Source organism: Fusarium falciforme, chromosome 12, assembly GCF_026873545.1.
Source record: "Fusarium falciforme chromosome 12, complete sequence".
Lineage (NCBI taxonomy): Eukaryota > Fungi > Ascomycota > Sordariomycetes > Hypocreales > Nectriaceae > Fusarium > Fusarium falciforme.
The window spans coordinates 1,241,478-1,260,795 of record NC_070555.1 but is presented as its reverse complement, the minus strand read 5'-3'; the positions used below and the strand labels follow the sequence as shown (position 1 = coordinate 1,260,795).

The 19,318-nt window shown below is 54.9% G+C and overlaps 4 protein-coding genes across 4 annotated transcripts; 2 read left to right on the top strand and 2 right to left on the bottom strand.

Moving 5' to 3' along the window:
• Nucleotides 1-802: 802 nt before the first annotated feature.
• Nucleotides 803-2,743, bottom strand: NCS54_01417500 (MFS domain-containing protein; the record flags this gene model as incomplete). Its single annotated transcript, XM_053159335.1, has 4 exons — nucleotides 803-1,734; nucleotides 1,786-2,128; nucleotides 2,182-2,452; nucleotides 2,508-2,743. The coding sequence occupies 4 exons, from the start codon at nucleotides 2,741-2,743 to the stop codon at nucleotides 803-805; spliced, it is 1,782 nt and encodes a 593-aa protein (XP_053015310.1).
• A 1,798-nt stretch (nucleotides 2,744-4,541) lies between these two features.
• On the bottom strand, nucleotides 4,542-5,882 carry NCS54_01417400 (AlcB domain-containing protein; the record flags this gene model as incomplete). The annotated part of the gene is made up of 1 exon (XM_053159334.1): nucleotides 4,542-5,882. One exon carries the CDS (start codon nucleotides 5,880-5,882, stop codon nucleotides 4,542-4,544), a length of 1,341 nt encoding a protein of 446 aa, XP_053015309.1.
• Nucleotides 5,883-10,292: 4,410 nt separating this feature from the next.
• Nucleotides 10,293-11,168, top strand: NCS54_01417300 (Hypothetical protein; the record flags this gene model as incomplete). The annotated part of the gene is made up of 1 exon (XM_053159333.1): nucleotides 10,293-11,168. The coding sequence occupies one exon, from the start codon at nucleotides 10,293-10,295 to the stop codon at nucleotides 11,166-11,168; it is 876 nt and encodes a 291-aa protein (XP_053015308.1).
• A 1,337-nt stretch (nucleotides 11,169-12,505) lies between these two features.
• On the top strand, nucleotides 12,506-18,793 carry NCS54_01417200 (Hypothetical protein; the record flags this gene model as incomplete). Its single annotated transcript, XM_053159332.1, has 2 exons — nucleotides 12,506-12,925; nucleotides 12,989-18,793. The coding sequence occupies 2 exons, from the start codon at nucleotides 12,506-12,508 to the stop codon at nucleotides 18,791-18,793; spliced, it is 6,225 nt and encodes a 2,074-aa protein (XP_053015307.1).
• Between the last annotated feature and the right edge of the window lie 525 nt (nucleotides 18,794-19,318).

Below are 19,318 nucleotides of genomic sequence, written 5' to 3'. Positions count from 1 at the left end.
CTATTCATGTTAGGAGGATAAAAAATTGGTCAACCAAGGGAACATGGTGCAAGTCGGGAGGCAAAAGATGCAATGGGCGACTCAACGCAACACCACAAGGCTTAAGAAAAGTTGCCATAATTTCGCAACAACTTGGTCGCAATAGAGACACAAGTAGCAAGCAAACAAATACGTGAGATTAGTGAGCTGCTGGGAGCGTGGAGGTCCAATATCTTCATGCAGCATATTCAGGGTAGGTAGGCATCGGACGAAGCCATCCATTGTCAAAGACAACGTAGTCAACTGACCTGCTCTCTTGGATAATACAGAGTTCACATTAAACAAGAATCACATTTCAATAGATACATACTGTTCAAGTCTAATCTTATCGCAGCCAAGGTCGACGCAGCCCTCGTCACAGCCAAGACATCTAACCAAGCCCCTCGGCGGCACACGGCCCTGGATGGGGACCACCACCCACCACACCTCGAACGGTTTGCCAAGAATGAGCAGCCGATCCTCGGATAACGCAGCCGTCTTAGCATCAAGGGTGCCTGTTAGCGCCATGCACAATAAATGCCCGAGGCAAAAGGGCTGGCAACGACTTCTCTTGGCATGGTTGGGACGGCAAAAAAGAGTGAAACAAACGAGGCAATCCAATGCCCCCTCCCGTGGGCGCGATAGCTGCCCATGGTTTTATTAGGTGGTTTTAAACTAGCTACTAGGTAAATTTGACTTTGAACAGCTTCGTCCTCCCAACTGGACTTTTTACAGTCGAGAAATTGTGCGATACTTCTGCAAGGCTACGCTGAGCGCTCGCCTCTTAGAAGATCATACCCTTGGTCTGGCGAAGCTTCCGGAGGTCGTAGTTCCTGACCAGGAAGATGGTAGCAAAGGCAAGGACCATGATGCTGGTTCCGGCAGCAAGCATTCTAGCCTGGCCGTAGCCGTAGGCGCGCTGGATAGCCAGGCGTTCGGGAGAGCCCATGGGGTAGGCAAGCTGGTATTCGATGACGCCAGCAATGTTCTCGGCCTCGGGGAGGGCGCTCTCGGGGAGCCACTGGAGAAGCTTGTTGTAGAAGGTGTTGGTCCAGATGGTGGCAGAGATGGTGCTTCCGAGGGCACCGCCAATGTTACCAGTGACGCTCAGCACGGCGAGGGCGGTGGCAACGTGCTGGTGGTCAACAGCGGCGAGGATACCAATCTGCATGCACAGAATAAAGACGGATCCAGCGATGGAGATGAAGACCTCGCACATGATGAGGTAACCGATGGACTGACCAGGGCGACGGAAGTGAATCATCAGACCTTGGGAGAAGATGTACAGAGGGATACCGACGCAAAGGAGCCACTTGAAGCGACCGGTCTTGCGAATACCCCAACCGACGATGAACAGGAGGAAGCCAGAGACGATGTCGAAAGTGTTGGCAACGTAACCGGCCTCGGCGGGGGCCAGGTTGTTGACAACCTGGAGGAACGAGTTGAAGTAACTAGCCCAGCAGTAGTAGCCGATCATGTAGATGAGATCCAACCAACAGACACCGACGACGGTTCGGTCAGTGAGGAACTCGTACTTGAAGAAGGGCTTGGGGGCCACGAAGCGCTCGTAGAGGCCGAAGATGACGAGGACGACGAAGCCAGTGATGATCATGGCGATGATATAAGGGGTATTCCAGCCCTGGGGAGCCATGCTGGCTATGGAGAAGGGGAGCAGGAAGATGACAGCACCAGCAGCGAACAACAGGGCACCGGGAGCTATTGACACAGTTAGTATTGGTTACGCGTGAAAATATCTTGATCACTTACCGTCAAACTCCATGACACCCCAGACGATGGCCTCGGGCCAGGTACGGCCGCTGTCCTCACGAACGAGGAGACCAGCCTTCTTGGCCTTGTGGAGATGCCACTTGAGGAGGCAGTACATGGGCGCGGCGACGACGGGGAGGACGATGGAGAAGCAGCCAAAGCCCCATCGCCAGTCAACGTTCTCAAGGAACTTCTCAGCCGACTTGGGAGCGGCGAAAGCAGTCACCATGTAAGGGGACGAGGTGAAGGCGTAGGCGAGACCTCGGTTCTTGAGCTGGGTGGAATCGGCCGTAATGACATCAATACTGTAGGTGAGGCCGGACCAGCCAACCTGCCAGAAGACCTAGAGGCGAGTTAGAAGTGCGACTTGAGGATCTGATAGCTTGCTTCTCTTACAGTGGCGGCGCAGTAAGTGGCAAAGTTGCGGCTGGCAGCCATCATGGCCATACCAATGGTGGCAAAGACGACCATGAGGAGGAAACCCTCAGCTCGGCCCCAGATGTCGAGAATCTTGGACAGGGGAATGTAGACGGCAGCAGTCATGATGTAGGCGACAGTGCTGATGACGGGCATGATGGAGTGAGACTCCCACTCGCTAGAGGCGTAGGGAGTCAAGGTGTCGAGAACCTTGGACTGGAAACCGTTGACGAGGTAGATGAACCACATGCTACAGGGAGGGTCAGCATTTCCAATCCACCAAAACAAAACAGAGTCAGACTCACTTGATGAAGACGGCAACCAGTGACCACTTGGTCCAGGTGAGGGTGATGGCCTCAGCGGCCCTCACACCATGCTGAGCATTCTCAGTGGGAGCATCGCTGAGGTCGACATCCTCGGGAGGGATGCCGTCGTGGGCCTTTTCGTCGGCGGTCGCATTGGCGACTGTGACGGGGTCCTCGGCGGCCTCGTTGTTGGCCTTGCGCCCTATGACGGCGTTGAACTTGTCCAAGACTGCCATTGTCGGAGCTTTGTCTAGAGAGGCTTGTGTGAAGATTTGCAAATACAAGGCAAGACTGGAGAGGAAAGAAAAGCTCGGATGCAAAAGATGAGCGCAACAGTCAATCTTTAAACTAAACTGTAAAACCACCCGCACGTACGGCTGAAAGAGACCTGGGCCACCTGTACCCCGGCTAGTGCTACATGTCTCCACACAAGGTCCTTTGGAAAAGAGTGAAAAAAAAGAGTAGACCCATCAGATAAGATCAGGCTTTCCCGCTCAGGGCTCCCCAGCTTGCGTTGTTGCGTGGTGGCTAAAAGAGCCAGCCCACCGAAATCGGCTGTTTTGGGGTGAACCAACAGACAGACACGCACTGGACTGGCGAAAAAAGCTGCTGCAGCCACTTACAGGCTTGGGTTTACATGGTCTGGAACGCGCGGGCAGCGAGATGGCCGTCGTGGGGTGGGGGGGTGAGGGAGCTAGGGAAGAGGGAGGCTTGAGCCGAGGGAGAGTCAGAGTCAGGTAGTGAAAATTTTTTATCTAATCTGATCGATTAGATCGAATGAGCGTGATGGCCTTGCTCTCGACGAGCTTGAGGTACCGTGAATTTTGCGTGTCTACGTGTGAATCATGGGTTCAATGTGCATGTGTACAACGCTGCATGACAGCTTGGAGGTCGAATTTGGGTATACAACGCGAGAGTCTTTAATTCCCAACTCGCTTGACTGCGGGTCTTGAACGAACCAACAAAAGGCAATGATTCGGCTCTTCTCTCTATTTCTCCTCTTTTTTTCTTATTTTTCTCTTCTTTCTCGCGTGGGGTCAAAAGCATGATCAAGACACTTCAAGACAAGGGTTCATGATCAGGCGGGCCATGTGTTCTTTCGCACCCAACTCACCGGACCCTTGAGGACATCCCTGCCGAGAGTCCGCGCTTGGCGCAACGAGGGCCTCGAAATCTTGGCGTGGCTCGAGAGGTTCCCGAACGTGGGGACCTGAAATTTGCTTTGGTCCCGGTAGCCCTATGAGCTATTCCCAGTTCCGGCCATGGCCGCATAACGAGGCTTGATTATCACGTTTGGGAAATGTCACCAACGGCATTCTGGATGGTCAAGCGCTACAGGGGATTCGGCTTCAGGGGGGTTTGTTGGTTGTTGGTTGCTGGTCAGCCGCTCCATCACTCCACTCGCTGCTGGTGAGCCCACTGTCCACCCATGTTCGCTGTTTTTTTTCACTGCTGTTTAGCGATGGCTGCTGCGTACCTGAACCACGCGATTGAGTCAAAAACAAAGTTGGAAATAAAAAACTCATGGCGCAAACAAGCTTAACTGGTGGTCAAGGGCCGCGTAATTTTCCTGCAGAAGCTTGGACAAGCCACCAACGTCGTCCATGGAAAACACAACATGTCAATATGGGAGAATGTTCAAATGCCCCCACGCGGCTCCCTCCGTTGCTGGGCACATCTCCTCGGCAGCAGACAGTAAAACTGCCCTGACTGCCAAGATGGACAAGAGTCTGGAGCGTCCAGTCAGTGGCGAGATGACAGACGTCAAGCAGAGCGATCGACGGTGCTATATCCTGAAGCGAGTTTGGACGAGAGAAAAAAAGACGTTGCAAAAGGATTCGATTGATCGGTTCGATCGGAACTGAAGATCAGTCTTGGTAAATGCTACGCTCTCCGCTTGCCAAGCAGAAACAGACATTCTATCTAATCAACACCCTGTCCATACATACACAATTTTTTTTAGAGCCAGGTCCCCATTCATACATGACATTATTCCCAGGTGACTTAATTAGTAGCAGCAACCATTCGTCCTCCCTACAGCTTCGGCTCAAAGCCAAAGGTGGTGCCCGCCACGCGCGGCTTGCTCTGGTTAAAGGGGCACAGCTGGAAGAAGCGCTCCCGCGAGCACTTGACCAGGTTGGACCTCTTATGGGGCAGGTCCATCCACTTGTCCTGGTGAAGGCCAAAGATCATCTCGTACATGAGCACCTTCTCGCCCGACAGACGCGGCTCTCCCACCACGTTCTCGGTGCGGTGGTCGTCGAGGAACTCGTAGTGCATAACGCTGGGCCACCAAGCCATGACGCGGTGCTGGCCACGGAATGTGGCATCTCCCACGAGCGAGTGCCTGCCTCGGTCAAAGTCGAGACACGCGTAGTGCTGCCCCATCTTGTCCTCCTTGGCCCAGTACAGCTCAAAGTAGGCAAACGGCGTGTCGTTGAAGAAGCCCAGGACGGCAAACTGATGGGGGTCCTCGTGGATCGCCCGGAGGTACGCCCGGTGCTGCTCCAGCGTGCCCGTCTCCATCCAGCCCGCCGCCACACGGGGGTCGTTCTGCCACTTGTTGAACAGGGCCAGGTGCTCTGGGTTGAGGTAGTCGAGCGCCATGAGGTTGAAGTGCTCGTCCAGCGACGGGATGTACCGGCTGTAGATGAGGCTACCGGGCGCCGGCTTGGGCACTCGGCGCGGGTGCCGGAGCAGGGTAGACTCGGACGTCGGCGTCATCACGTACTCGACGTGAGGAACCACCTTGCCCGAGTTCCAGGTGGGAAGCCAGATGGGCTGCTGACCAAGGGGTGATGCGCACCCCTGCCAGAAGGCGCTTCGGAGGACGAGCACCTCGACCTCCTGGCGAGGAGCCGGCACGGGCACGCTGGGGGGCTCGGGGATATCAATCGCTACCATGGACTGGACCAGAGCCTTGGCAAGGTCCTCAGCACCGGAGCCGCCGAGGCGGAGACGGAACTGCTCTACATCGAAAGTGTGTGTGAAGAAGGTGTAAAAGAACATCCAGGCCTGAGCAAGAGTGGCGGCCTCGTGACCGTCCTCCCAGGTCAAGGACCAGACGGGGCTGCGGCGTGCCCTCGCCCAGGCGCGATTATCAGATTCGGGGATCTTATCAGATTCTGCAGGCGGCACTCTGGCAAAGACTAGGCCTTCTGCGTGCAAGGCCTGGGGAAACGGGGTGCCATCCTCCTCGGGCGAGTCGGCCTTGCGAAGCCGGAACGACTGCTTCTCGGCGTCGGTGCGCTCAAGGAAATAGGTGGTGAGGTAAGGGTGAGGAAGCCGGATCTTGATTGGCGACTGCTGCTGGAAGGGATCTGAGGCGGCCATCTTGAACTTCTGTTGGTTTGCTTGGGGGTCTGGAGCCAACATCACAAAGAACACTTGATCTCCAGATTTTATTTATACCCCGCCTCGTACCGATCTCGGTGACGACGAGCAGTGTCTCTCCTTGAGCCAATTAGAAAGGCTGGAGCTGCTGCACATCTCTTCCTGTTTCTCTCATGCCGAGCTCTGCCGACGTGTTGGAATCTTACGTGGCTGGCAAGCCCTTTGGGGATGGGGACCAGAGATTTGCGTCGCGTCCTCTGATCCACGATGGCTTCCACACGGAGAACAAAGCATGCCCCCATCTTCCGAAGCAAGCGTCCATCCATCAGTAGGGGAGTCTCTGTATGTAAGCGTGGAACTACTGGCCCTTGCCCCCATGCCCACCCACGCCCGATATGTGCCGATTACCCGCAGCCCCTGAAGGCCAAGGCGGGCATCTGTGCAAGAGATGGCGCCACCTGGACCCCTTCACTCGGCGGTGCCAAGACTGAGAGATTCGCGGTCGGCGCGGCTACAGGGAGCGGAGCGGGCCTCGAGCCTCTTTCGGGGCATCCATAGCCAAGGAACACCACTAGCTTGATGCAACTGTGGACACCCTCTGAGTGATTTCTTCGGGCGGGTGGGTAAACGCTTGTCCATCCATGGCATGCTATGCTGATCTCGAGGTCACTGTAGGATCGCTCCAGGGTGACAAGCAACACGATGCCCTCGTGGATTCAATGAGACGTCAAAACTCGCGAGTACGAGGATTGCTCTCGTTTATTATGGAGCAGGACCGCGCCGATTGATAACTAGCTGTCTATGCTTAATCTTAGCTAAACCCACGCTCGGGACGCCTCATGTAATTGTCTTGGGTTCTATTCGTGATGGCTCTCCACAGCGAGCTGTCATCCATTCAATCGACGGGCTCCCTACAAGGTATCATTGACAAAGCCACGGCTTGAGAGTCGTCGAATCGAGAACTTACCCATAGGATCAGTATCCTAGCGGAACCGCATCCGCCAAGTCTTCTCTGCTACGGGGTGTGTCAGGCACCTCGTTCGGGGTCATGATGTTGACAAGCTTGCAGCCCTCGGCGACCTCAACAGGAATTAGATGCCTAGCGCGAGGTATTAACAGACAACGCCTAATGCTCCGAACGAAACACTGGTCGAGAAAGAGCCTCTCAAAGCCCCCTGGCGCAAATCATGGTCTCCCTGTGGCGGTCAAGAGCGGGCGCGAGGGTGTCGTCGGTTAGGTGGGAGGACGGAGACGACCTACGTATTCCCGGACCGGTGGTACATTGATGCCTCTTTGAGGCGGCGGGCCGTCCTCGGCATCTATGACGGCAACGACAAGAGTTGGGGGATCAATAGGTGTCGAAATCGAGGGCTGAGATGGTTGCGATTGCGACATTGACGAGAAGCTCGCAGCGTCGATTGAGGCCGGCAACGCTTCACTATTGCGCCCTTGACGGACAGCAACGCACCAGGCTGAGGCCCTTGAATTCACCTCGAACAGACTTAATAGCGTCTTTACAGCTTAGCCACTTGCTACGGGAACGCTGCGCGAAGGTGCCCAACGAGGCGTGCTCGGTGTCTACGGTTCATGCAAGACGATGGCCAGCAGGATACTGGCGGCCATGCCGATACGGATGGAGAGGACGGTTTCTTCGACCATCCACCTACAATGCCGACTCTACTTATGCCAGCGATGATCTATGAAAGCTTGGGGAAGCGCAGTGCTTAGACTGATGGATGCCACATGACTGAGATGTCACCCGACTAACATGATTGAGTGAGAATAACCTCTCACAGTAGTTTGACGACGACAACCCTCAGAAAGCCTGCCAACGTAATTCAGCCACGGCTTTCTTTGGCGGGAAGGACCGCAAACAATCGCCAACGAACGTCCGAAAGCGATCGCGAGACCGAGGCGACCCGGAGTCCTCTCATAAGGCTCTTGTCAGACATGACGAGTGATGCGCCAAAGACCTGCGGGCAGTAGAGCGATGAGCGACAGGACGAGCCGAACGAACAACAGGCAGCGATTGAGAACTACCATCACTGCGTCGCCATTGCATCTCATTCTTGATGCGGCCGGGTGCTTGTCAGGTACCCGAGGCCCCATTAACAGAGGCCTCGGCTTCATGCTTCTCTCAGCGCAGCAGGCGTGGGGCCCGAGGATCAGAATCACCACACACACGACTGTTTGATCCGATACGTAGGTCTTGTTTGTATTGTCGGACGGCGAGGTGTCGGCCATGAGGTTCGAATGGGTCGTGGTGAAGGAGTGTAATCGTCACTCACTGGAGGTGGCCCTCATCTGCTCGTCGGAGTGGTAGTGATGGAGAGCCCTCGGCAGTTCCAGAGTCATTGATGAGTCTTGTCCTGATCTCTCGGAACGATTCCGAAGTGTGTGATATGTGTTGCACCGTTTGAAGCTGCCTGAGTACCTAGGTAGGTAGTAGGCACGGTCTTATGCTCTCTTTCTCGTCGCGTTTCCGATCGCAACAGCTCTCATGAGCCTTGAAGTGGGAGAAAGTTGGTGTATGTTCTTGTGTCGGTTCGTAGGTATCTCGATGAACCGTCGCCGGTCGATGAGTTCTCAGTATGAACTGAACAAGCAGCTACATTCTTGCGCCTGTGAGGAGCTTGAACATGTTTGCGACAAGCTGGTTCTTGTTCAATCGCGACTGGCGATCAACATTTGGGTCTCTCGTAGTGAAACCAACTGCCGTAGAGTGCGCACTTGCCCGCGAGTGTCGCCATCGCTCAAGATGAGACGACTCGCCGCGCCGACTTGAAGCTGCGACAATGCGACAAGCACTTGGCCGCTGCCTCTTGTTGCGCTTAGGCTTCTAATAGCTGCGATGCTTGAGCGCGCTCTTGAGGCCACGAGTACCGTAACAGTAGGCGATAGAGAGTTCTTGGCGAGTGTCGCTCAGCCAAGTAGAGCATCACCGCCACGGCAAAGCATGGCGGTCGAGGAGAGACTAGCTCTTAGACAAGCTTGGCGGTGCCGAGGCTTCTCGCGCGACAGGCTGAGGCGATCTTTGACTGCCAGTTCAACCGGTGACGGTCGCAAACTCGTGAATCGCGCTCTAGGACAACATGTCGAGGGTGCTAGGGGCGGATGAGTCGGTGAGGCATCGTAGATGAGATCTCCGTTCAAGGATTCGCCGTCGCGTCTCGGCGTCGCAGCTCGTCGCCGCTTAGTCGTTCGCCTCCCAAGACCCCGACCGAAGCCATTGGCGCTGATCAACATGAAAACTTGCTTCACAGCGCTTGGCCTTCCATCATGACGAGTCTTGGGAGTAGTATCCTTGGCCGACGACATCGGACAATGGTTTCCACTCCAACAAGCAAAACAAATGTCGGGATCAAAGTCGAACATCGTCGGAGTCGCTCGGACGTCGGTCGCATAAACAGCCCAGGGTAATTTTTTGTTTACCCCCAAGTGCCGAGGGAGGCGCGTCAGCCAAGGTAAGCCACCTTCTGCAATTACCGGGCTGGGCTGCATGGGAGGGAAGGGGGAGAAAAAGAAAGCACCAACGGTTGCCGAGATTCGCGAGCCAACGGTCCGAGTGAGAGTGTGCCGTACATGCTGCAGGTTGGTGATGGTGGTGGTGGTGGTGTTGGTGTTGCTGAAAGTCGGATATGAGGTTATCCAGAAGCTTCAACTTCTCTCACGAGCTTCAACAGACTCAAATTTGGAGATTCATTCCTCTCTCAAACTTCCCGCTAACTCTGCCATGACATCCGAGAGCAAAGTTTTTTGCTGGGCCCGGATCAGCAGCCCGATCTCGGGCCCTCTGCTGTGGGCACGGAATGCACGATGGATGTAAAGTTGGGTCGGGTTTTCCCCTTAGATTGCAGCGCATGACGCATCTTGCCTGGATTATCAGATGTGATTGATTAGATGATCAACGGTTTCCTCCGTAGCTCGAAGCTATCCAGGAGAGGCATCTGTCAAGAAGGGGGCGTGCCTCTACTACTCGGAGTGACATGTGAGGACTTGAACAGAGACTAGCGAGGTCCTTTGCTTTAGAAAATGGGACCCTTGCATTTGGTTAATCCAATCGGAGTGTACAAACCTCCTGCTCTGCCCACTTCCCGTCGCCCAGGACATGGGCCTCCACGCGCCATTCTCTATGCGGCAGGCTGCTTTTGTCCCTGCCAAGTCCCTCGGAGTCCACCGGAGCCTGATGCCGGCTTACGTAGCATTTGGCGTTCCTTGGGTCTGACTGGGAATGAGGCGGTATCTCTTAGTGAGTTTCGGGCTCTGCTTCACAACCACTGGCATCACCAAGACTTCATCAGATGGACATGCCACGCAGCCACCAAGCTTGATCCCACGGCATCTGTGCAGCAGAGTCCCGGCATCAATGTTATAAGCCTCTCCACATTCGCCAGTTGAATGCCTGCGCCCAGCCCATCCTTGCCACCAATACAAGCTGTACCACCACCGACAATGGCGCAACAACCCCCATTCAAGCGACCGCCCCCGACCCAGGGCTACGGGATGGTATCGTTTCCGGCCAGGCACATCATGCTGGTGGTCTTCAACCGGCCCAAGATGCTCAACGCCATGACCAGCAAGGGAGAGTACGAGCTGGATGCCCTCTGGGAGTGGTACGACCAAGAGCCCTCGCTACGGTGCGCCGTTGTGACGGGAGCAGGCCGTGCCTTTTGCGCCGGCATGGACCTCAACGAATGGAACCAGATCAACCAGAGGAGGAGGGACGGCATCCCAGAGGAGCGGCCCATGGACCCGCCCGTGAATGGCTTTGGCGGGCTCTCGCGGCGGTACGGAAAGAAGCCCATCATCGCCGCCGTGAACGGGATTGCGTTCGGTGGAGGCTTTGAGATTGTGGCCAACCTCGACCTCATCGTCGCAGCCAAGAGTGCTACCTTTGCGCTCCCAGAGGCCAAGATTGGAGTCGTAGCCAATGCCGGCTCTCTGCCGAGGCTAGCCAGGACCATTGGACGACACAGGGCCACGGAAATGGCGCTTACGGGGAGGCCCATCACGGCCCAAGAAGCCAAGGAGTTTGGCCTGCTCAACGCCATCACCGACGACGCAGCTCCAGACTGTGACATCCTCGAGCGTCCAGTAGTGAAAAAGGCCCTCGAGTACGCCACGGCCATCGTCAGCAACAGTCCTGATAGCGTCATCGTGTCCCGTGCCGGCATCCTCTCTGGCTGGGAACACGGCAGTGCGGAGAACGCGGTCCGCCTGCACCGAGAAACGTGGAACGCTACCATGGACAATTGCCACAACTTTCACGAGGGCGTGCAGGCCTTTGTGGAAAAGAGGGCCCCGAGATGGGTGGACAGCAAGCTATGATGGGCTTTTGGGAAGCGAGTTACAGTGGGAAAATGCCTCATCTCATTCTCTTCCCACTCACGCGTTTTTTCTTTGTTGTAGAGTGGAACCTTGGACGGATAACTTGACCTTCAAACGGCATAGACTGATTTACTCAGCGGGAGCCGTTCGCATGGCCAACCCTGCGGCGAGAATGTGAACGCCACGGAGTGATGCAACGCTGTGCATTGTTCCGGCAAAGCTTGTGCCCTCTGGTCTCTGTGCGCGCGTGTGTGTGGACCTACAAACCCCTGTCAGTCAGATCAGATAATGGACTTATCAATCACCCCACTGCCAGGGACCAACGGCTTCATGGGGGTGAAATGGGCAATGGCGCCGTCCCTTGGCTGACCCGCAAAACACGTCGATTATTACTCCTTCTCTGTAGGTGCTTAATGTGTATGAATGGATGGGGAACGAAAACAAGAAAGAACCCTGTTCATCTGAGTGGTAACCCTGTTACGTAAATGCGGGCTGCCAGTTGCTGCAACTCTCCCAGAAGGAAAAGAGGTGCCGATGTGGGAAGAGAACGTGGGTTAGAGAGTCCTAGTCCTTTTGGTGAAACAGACAACCATCGAACCATCAACTGAATGGTTATAGTAGGTGGGGGAACCTTGGCACCAAAGGCCTGGTCAGCCTTATTCCCAGTGCCATCCTTCGTCCGAGGCCCCCTGGAAACCATCTCGCCTCCCACGCGCGCATCTTCGTGACCACCACTCCGAGCTCGCCTCCATGTCGCCCACACTAGCCCCATAGTTCCTCACGCGGGAAATCCCAAGCAACGTGGGGCATCCATCCCATCCCATCCTGCCAGTCGATTCACGTACGGAATAGCGTGCCGGGGATCAGCACTGATGAGCAGGTATCCCAACGCGGAGATGCTCCGAGGTCGCCCTCATGAGATCCATTCTCGGCTCCTCACAGACGTCCTGCGGGCAAAGGAACTCTCGGGCAGCGAAGAAAAAACAAAAAAAGACCACCTTCCTGTCGTGGCCCGCCTGTTTGGATCACCTCGGCGCCATTTCTACAGCACAAACCCCCACACCAGCACCAGGCAACACGGGATGGGAGCTCGGATCCTCCTTTTTAACGTAATCAGGTTCCTGCATGGTTGCTGCAATCCTTCAATAAAATAGTGGAGGCGTTCATGTGAGTTCTGCCGACCGTTGCGTTGCACACCAGACGTTGCGTCCAACAACCGCAGATTTGAATCTGTATTGTATCCCCAACCAAGTCTTTCTCCTCTCGTCTAGGCCTGTTGGATCGACCCTAGTTCACTTCTCTTCGATACTCACACACTACTCTACTATCCCTTCATCATGGCGGAGGACACTCAGTGCTCTGCCCAGCAGACGCCACACAAGAAGGGGGTTCGCTATGACGTACCGGTTCTGCGTCAACACCAACAAAATAGCTACGAACTCGAGGCCCTGCTATTAGCATGGACTCTCCTTCTCTACCGTCACAGCCATGGTAACCACGTCCAGTTCTCGTGGGGCCTCAGTGAGATTGGCTCACAGACGAGCCGCACCTTTGAGCTCAACACCACCCGCATTCAATGGAGCGCAGACAGCTCTGTGGCGACAGAACTCGATGTAACCCGAGATTACCTTCGTCAACAATTACGATTAGAAGAACCCATTCAAGCAAACAAGTACACCCTCTTCTTCAACGATGAGAGCGCAACCGGTGACGCTGTCAGCCACGTCACCGAGGACGGCGACCTATCAATGAGCTGGGTGAGTGTGCATGAGACTTAATGCGAGATGAGTGACTACTGTAGCTAACACAAGCGCTTACAGGGAAATGTTCAGCTTCAAGCCGTCCTAGAAGACGACGTGCTCTGGCTGAGGCCTTTCTGGCGGGAACCAGTGGGCGCGGAGTTCCTGGCAAACCACTTTGCCCAGTCTCTGGTTGAGATGCTCAACACCACCCTCACAGACTCTTCACTACCCATCAGCTCTGTACTTCCAGTTGGAGAGCTGGACAAGTCTGTGATATGGAACTGGAACAAGGATGTGCCCCCTGCCAGCAACGTGTGTATTCACCAGTTGATAGCCGAGCAGGTGAGATGGCGGCCAGAAGCCCCTGCCATCTGCTCGTGGGATGGTGACTTCACTTATGCAGATGTCGACAAGTACTCTACACTACTTGCTCACCATCTCATCAACCTGGGAGTCAAAGTTGGCGACATCGTGCCTCTTTGCTTCGAAAAGTCAAGATGGACCACCATCGGTGTCATGGGTGTGATGAAGGCCGGAGCCGCCTTTGTCCTGATGGACCCCAGTCAGCCTATCCAGAGACGTCAAGTCATGGCCAAGCAAGTCGGCGCCAAGCACATGCTCACCTCTAAGGACCAAGCACCTTACGCAAAGGAGATTGCCCCTAACGCCCAGCACGTCATCGTTGACCTGAACTTAATGGTTGAGCTGGAAAAATCTATTGAAGATCCCACCAAGAAGCTCCCCGAGGTTCCTTACGACTCCCTTCTCTACATCATCTTCACCTCTGGAAGTACCGGCACTCCCAAGGGTGTTATGTTGTCTCACGCCACGTACACTGCCAGTGCGTTGGCCCGAAGCACAGGCATCGGATACTCCAGCACCTCACGATCCCTGGATTTCACCTCATATGCGTTCGATGTCAGCGTTGATAGCATTCTCTGCACTCTTCTTCGAGGTGGTTGTCTCTGCATTCCTACTGACATGGACCGCGTGAATGACCTTAGTGGTGCCATCCGCCGTCTTAAGGTCAACATGGTCAACATTACACCTTCAGTCGCCCGAATTCTGGATCCCGATATTATCCCCTCTTTGAACAGTCTTGGAATCGGTGGAGAGTCTTGTTCGGCGGGAGATATCGCCATCTGGGGTCAACACACTCGAATCGTCGTTGGATACGGCCCTGCAGAGTGCACTATCGGATGCACCGTGAACCCCAGCGCGGCGGGCAAGCCCTACGTCAGTATCGGATCTGGTACTGGCGCCGTTATCTGGCTTGTTGACCCTGAGGACCACAACAAGCTGGTCCCTATGGGAGCTGTTGGCGAGCTGCTCATTGAGGGCCCTATCGTTGGCCAGGGATACCTGGGTGACCCTGAAAAGACTGCTGCGGCCTTTATCCACGACCCTGAGTTCCTTCTTGCTGGTGGAGGTGGCATTCCCGGACGACGAGGATGTTTGTACAAGACAGGCGATCTTGTCCGTTATGACCCTGACGGAGAGCGTGGATTTGTTTTCGTCGGACGAAAGGATACTCAGATCAAGCTCCGTGGCCAGCGTGTGGAGCTGGGCGAGATTGAGCATCACATCAAGAACCTTCTCCCCAACGGATCAGAAGTCGTCGCTGAGATCATCGCCCCGCGAAACCAGAACAAGGAGTCCATGCTCGTGGCCTTCATTGCGGACCGAGAGGCTAAGGAGGAGGGTGATGTTGAGTATATTGCCGACTACCCCCCTCGTCTACGCGAGGCTATGCAGACTCTCAACGACAAGCTTTCCAAGGTTCTCCCCGTCTACATGGTTCCGGCCGCCTACATCGGTCTGTCCAAGATTCCATACCTTGTCTCTGGAAAGACGGACCGAAAGTCACTTCGAGCTCTTGGCGCAGACATCTCGGCTTCTCTGCAAGCTTCAGCCGCTGCTGCAGAGGATGAGGTCCTTCGTGAGCCCGAGTCAGAATCAGAGCTTTTCCTGCGTGACTCTTGGTGCCGTCTCCTCGGTCTTGAGGCCAACCAGATTGGCACAAACCACAACTTCTTCATGCACGGTGGTGACTCTGTCCTCGCCATGAAGCTTGTTCCTATCGTTCGCGACTGGGGCTACACACTCTCTGTTGCTGACGTCTTCAACTACCCAATCCTTTCCGATATGGCCAAGGCGATGACAAAGGGTGATGCCAGCAAGAAGGTCGACATGAACATTCCTGCCTTCTCTCTGCTCAAGTCCGACATGGACCGTGATGCCCTGTGTGCCGAGGCTGCTGAGCAGTGTGGCTGCAACGGCGATTCCATCGAGGATATCTACCCCTGTGCACCCATGCAGGAGATTCACATGGCTTTCTACACTCGATCCAAGGAGAACTACATTGCCCAGCGAATCGCCGATATTCCTGCTTCCAGCTCAGTCGACAAGCTCAAAGCCGCTTGGGACGTCGTATACAAGGAGAGCAGCATCCTCCGAACTCGCATCGTTGAGTTCAAGCAGCACGGCTTCATGCAGGTTGTCGTCAACGAGAGCCTGGAGTGGAAGGACGTCAAGTCCAGCCTGGACGACTTCCTGGAGGAGGACAAGAAGGTGCCCATGTCCCCAGGCGCCCCTCTCTCTCGCTTTGCTATTGTCGAGGATGAGGAGCTTGGCAAGCGATACTTTGTCTGGACTGCTCACCACGCCATCTATGATGGTTGGTCGACCGATCTGATTGTTGAGCACGCCAGAGCAGCCTACAAGGGACTCGAGGTCTCGCGCCCTGCCGAGTTCAAGCACTTTGTTCGATACCTGGCGGAGGACTCGAGGGAGGCTTCCAAGGATTACTGGCGCACACAGCTTGCTGGTGCCACTGGCCCTCAGTTCCCTTCTCTGCCGTCTCGTTCTTACATCCCTGAGCCTGACTCCCTGGCGGAACGATTCATCACTACTGGTGGTAAGTCTACCAGGTCTGATATCACCATCGCCACCATCATCCGGGCTGCTTGGGCCTTGCTCGCTTCTCAATATTCTATGAGCGACGATGTCGTATTTGGAGAGACCTTCATGGGACGAACCATCCCTCTCCCTGGTGCTGAGCTGATCGAGGGCCCTATCCTGGCTACTGTCCCTGTCCGCGTTCGTCTTGACCGCACAACTTCTGTTGGAGAGTTCCTCCGCTCTATTCAAGACCAAGGCGTCATCAGAGCCGCCCACGAGCATCTTGGTATCCAACACATTCGTCGACTGAGCGATGATGCTCAGATTGCTTGCGAGGTCACCATGGGTCTTGTTGTTCAGCCCCAGGACCCTGATCCGTCTGAGACTGAGAACGACGAGCTTCCTTCATTCCGTGGTGGAGACGCTGCCCTGGAGGCTCTGCACTTCAACTCGTACCCCCTGATGCTTGCTGTCTCTCTCCAGCACAATGGCTTCCGTCTCTTGGCAAGCTTCGACTCCCAGCTCCTGAGCCCCGTCCAGGTTCAGCGTGTGCTGGCTCAGTTTGAGTGCGCTGTGTCTCTGCTGCGCGGCGACCTGACTGTTCCCATGAGCAACATCACCTGCCTGAGCGAGGAGGAGCTTGGGCAGATCTGGGAGGTCAACAAGGAGGCGCCTGTCTCTCCCCGCGACATTTCTAGATCTCTCGCCAGCGGGGACAAGTACCCCACGGTTCGATACACTCCTTGGATCGTCAACCCCGCCAATGACAACGTACTTGTACCTATTGGAGCTGTTGGTGAGCTTCTCCTCGAAGGAGCTTCTGAAAAGGAAGATGAGGATGTAGTTGATGCCCCTGAGTGGCTCAAGGAGGGCACTGTTGGCTACCCAGGCCGCAAGGGCAAGCTCTACCGCACCGGTGATCTTGTCAAGTACGCTGATGACATGAGCTTGATTTTCGTCGGTCGCAAGGATACCATGACCAGCGTTGACGGCCATGTCATCAACCTCACCGAAACCGATCTTGAGCTCAAGAGACTGCTTCCCGCCAACACTGAGGCCTCAAGCCAGCTCGTCCTTCCCCAGGGCTCGAGCAGCCAGACTCCCATGGTCATTGCCTTCATCCAGGAGGCTCCTGCCAAGGATGCTACCATGCTTGATCTTGGCGTTGACCGCAGCGTCACTCATCTTCCTCTCACTGGCGCCATCTCTTTCGAGCTCGCCACTGCCATCATCGGCCTCAACAAGGCCATGGTCGAGACTCTCCCTCCCTACGCCATCCCCTCCATCTGCATCCCCGTTTCCAAGACCACGGCAACTGGCGAGTCAGTTGACATCAGCACCTTGGCTGAGAAGGTTACTCTCGAATTGGTCATGGAGCTCCGCAAAGCCTTTGGCACTCTCCGCAAGACCATCACCGAGTCTACTCCTTTGACCACCAAGGAGCGCGTCCTTCGTTCTCTGTGGTCCAAGTTCTTGAACGTCGAGGAAGAGAAGCTGTCGCTGGACGACAACTTCTTCCGTCTGGGAGGTGACTCTATCGTCGCCATGAGAATGGTTTCCGCACTTCGACAGCTTGGTTACCGTCTGTCCGTGGCGGCCATCTTCCAGTACATGCAGCTTCGGGGTATGGCCAACTCTCTTATCGAGATCCCTACCGAGCCTCAGGAGACTGTCAAGGAGTACGCTCCTTTCTCGCTTCTGAGCCTGACTGATGTTGATGGCTTCCTTGCCGAGAAGATCCAGCCTCAGCTTGCGGACTCGACCTGGAAGATCCAAGATGTCTTGCCTGCTACTGATCCCCAGCAGCGAGATGTCAAGTCGACTGTCTTTGCGCCAAGGAGCTCGGTTCAGTACAACATGCTCTACTTGGAGAAGTCTATCGACACCGTCCAGCTTGTCGATAGCTTCCAGTACCTGGTTTCTCGTCACCCTATCCTGCGAACTGTGTTTGTTCGGCAAGATAGTGAGACACTCCAGGTGGTACTTGACGATATGAAGGTGCCAGTCACTGAGCTTGACGTTGAGGGATCCATTGATGCTGCTAGCAAGGAACTCGCCGAATCCGACATTAATGTCGACTCGGCCTTCACATATGGATCTCCCTTCCTCCACCTCTTCATCCTCAAGGGTGAGAACGAGAACGCCCTGATGATCCGAATTTCTCACGCTCAGTACGACGGTGTTTCCCTACCTGAGCTCCTCCGTCAGCTCGAGCTCCGGTACCGAGGTCTCGAGATTCCTTCCTCGGCACCTTTCACAAGCTACATGGAGCACCTGCAGAAGACCAAGTCCGATAACATCGCCTTCTGGCGCAACACTCTCGAGGGGTCTTCTCCCACTGAGATTGCTCCGGCTGCTGATCCTGCCCTGAAGACCGCTTTTATGACCAAGGATGTCGATGTCACTGGAAGCTCTCCTGACACGACTCTTGCCATGCTTCTCACTGCTGGTTGGGCCAAGGTGCTGTCTCAGTACCTCAACATCTCTGATGTCACATTTGGAGGCATTGTTTCTGGCCGCGACGTTGATATTTCTGGCATCGATAACATCATGGGTCCTTGCTACCAGTACATGCCCGTCCGAGTCAAGTTTGAGGAGAACTGGACTGCCACTCAGCTTCTGGACCATGTCCGAGCCCAGTATCTCGAGGGTACCCAGCGAGCCACCCTGGGCTTCCAGGAGATCCTCAACGAATGCACCAGCTGGCCTGCCTCCACGCCTTTCTACGGCTCCTTCACCAACAACCTCAACAAGGAGTACTTTGATTCCGTCCCCTTCGCTGGCACCCAATGCCGCGTCGACTACACAATCCCCCACCCTGAGCCCGCCACACCTCCCCGCATTGTTTCATTTGTCGAGTCCGGCAAGACACAAGTTGGTATCGAGGCTGATGAGGAGCGCCGGGAGTTCTGGGAGGCGAGACTGGAGGAGCTTGCCAGTGTTGTTGAGGGATTCGTCAAGAGCCCTGAGGCTTTGATTTAATTGGTTTTGTGTTTATAGGTTGGGAAATTGAAATTATGCGTTAGGAAATGGGTATGGACTTGGTTTGGGGGATGGATTTGGGACATAGAATGGGTAATGCTTTGCTTAAATGGTTTAATAAGTCTGTTATTTCAACTTGCCCGACTCTTCGCTTTCAATATGTGATGCTATGAACTTGGTTTTGAATTCTAGGGTGATACAGTTTCCAGTATTATCTTGTTGCAAGCAGTGAGCTTTGCTACTCGTAATGGGAAGACTGATCACTGGGCCAACAATGCGGCATGTCTAACTTGGCGCTCTCCAGGTCCGGCACTCATGGGGCTTTTTAGTCAGTCCCTAAGTATCACAATATTCTACATGACCAGAAACCTTGTTCAACGTTCTTACCTTCAGCTAATGATAGTTTCAAGTCTGTGTCACTGGCATACTGAGCTGAGTGAACCGTTTTGTGAAAAATGAAAACCAAACCCGTTATCATCAATGATATCTGTCTAACTACAATGTTAAACAAGATGATATCTCGCT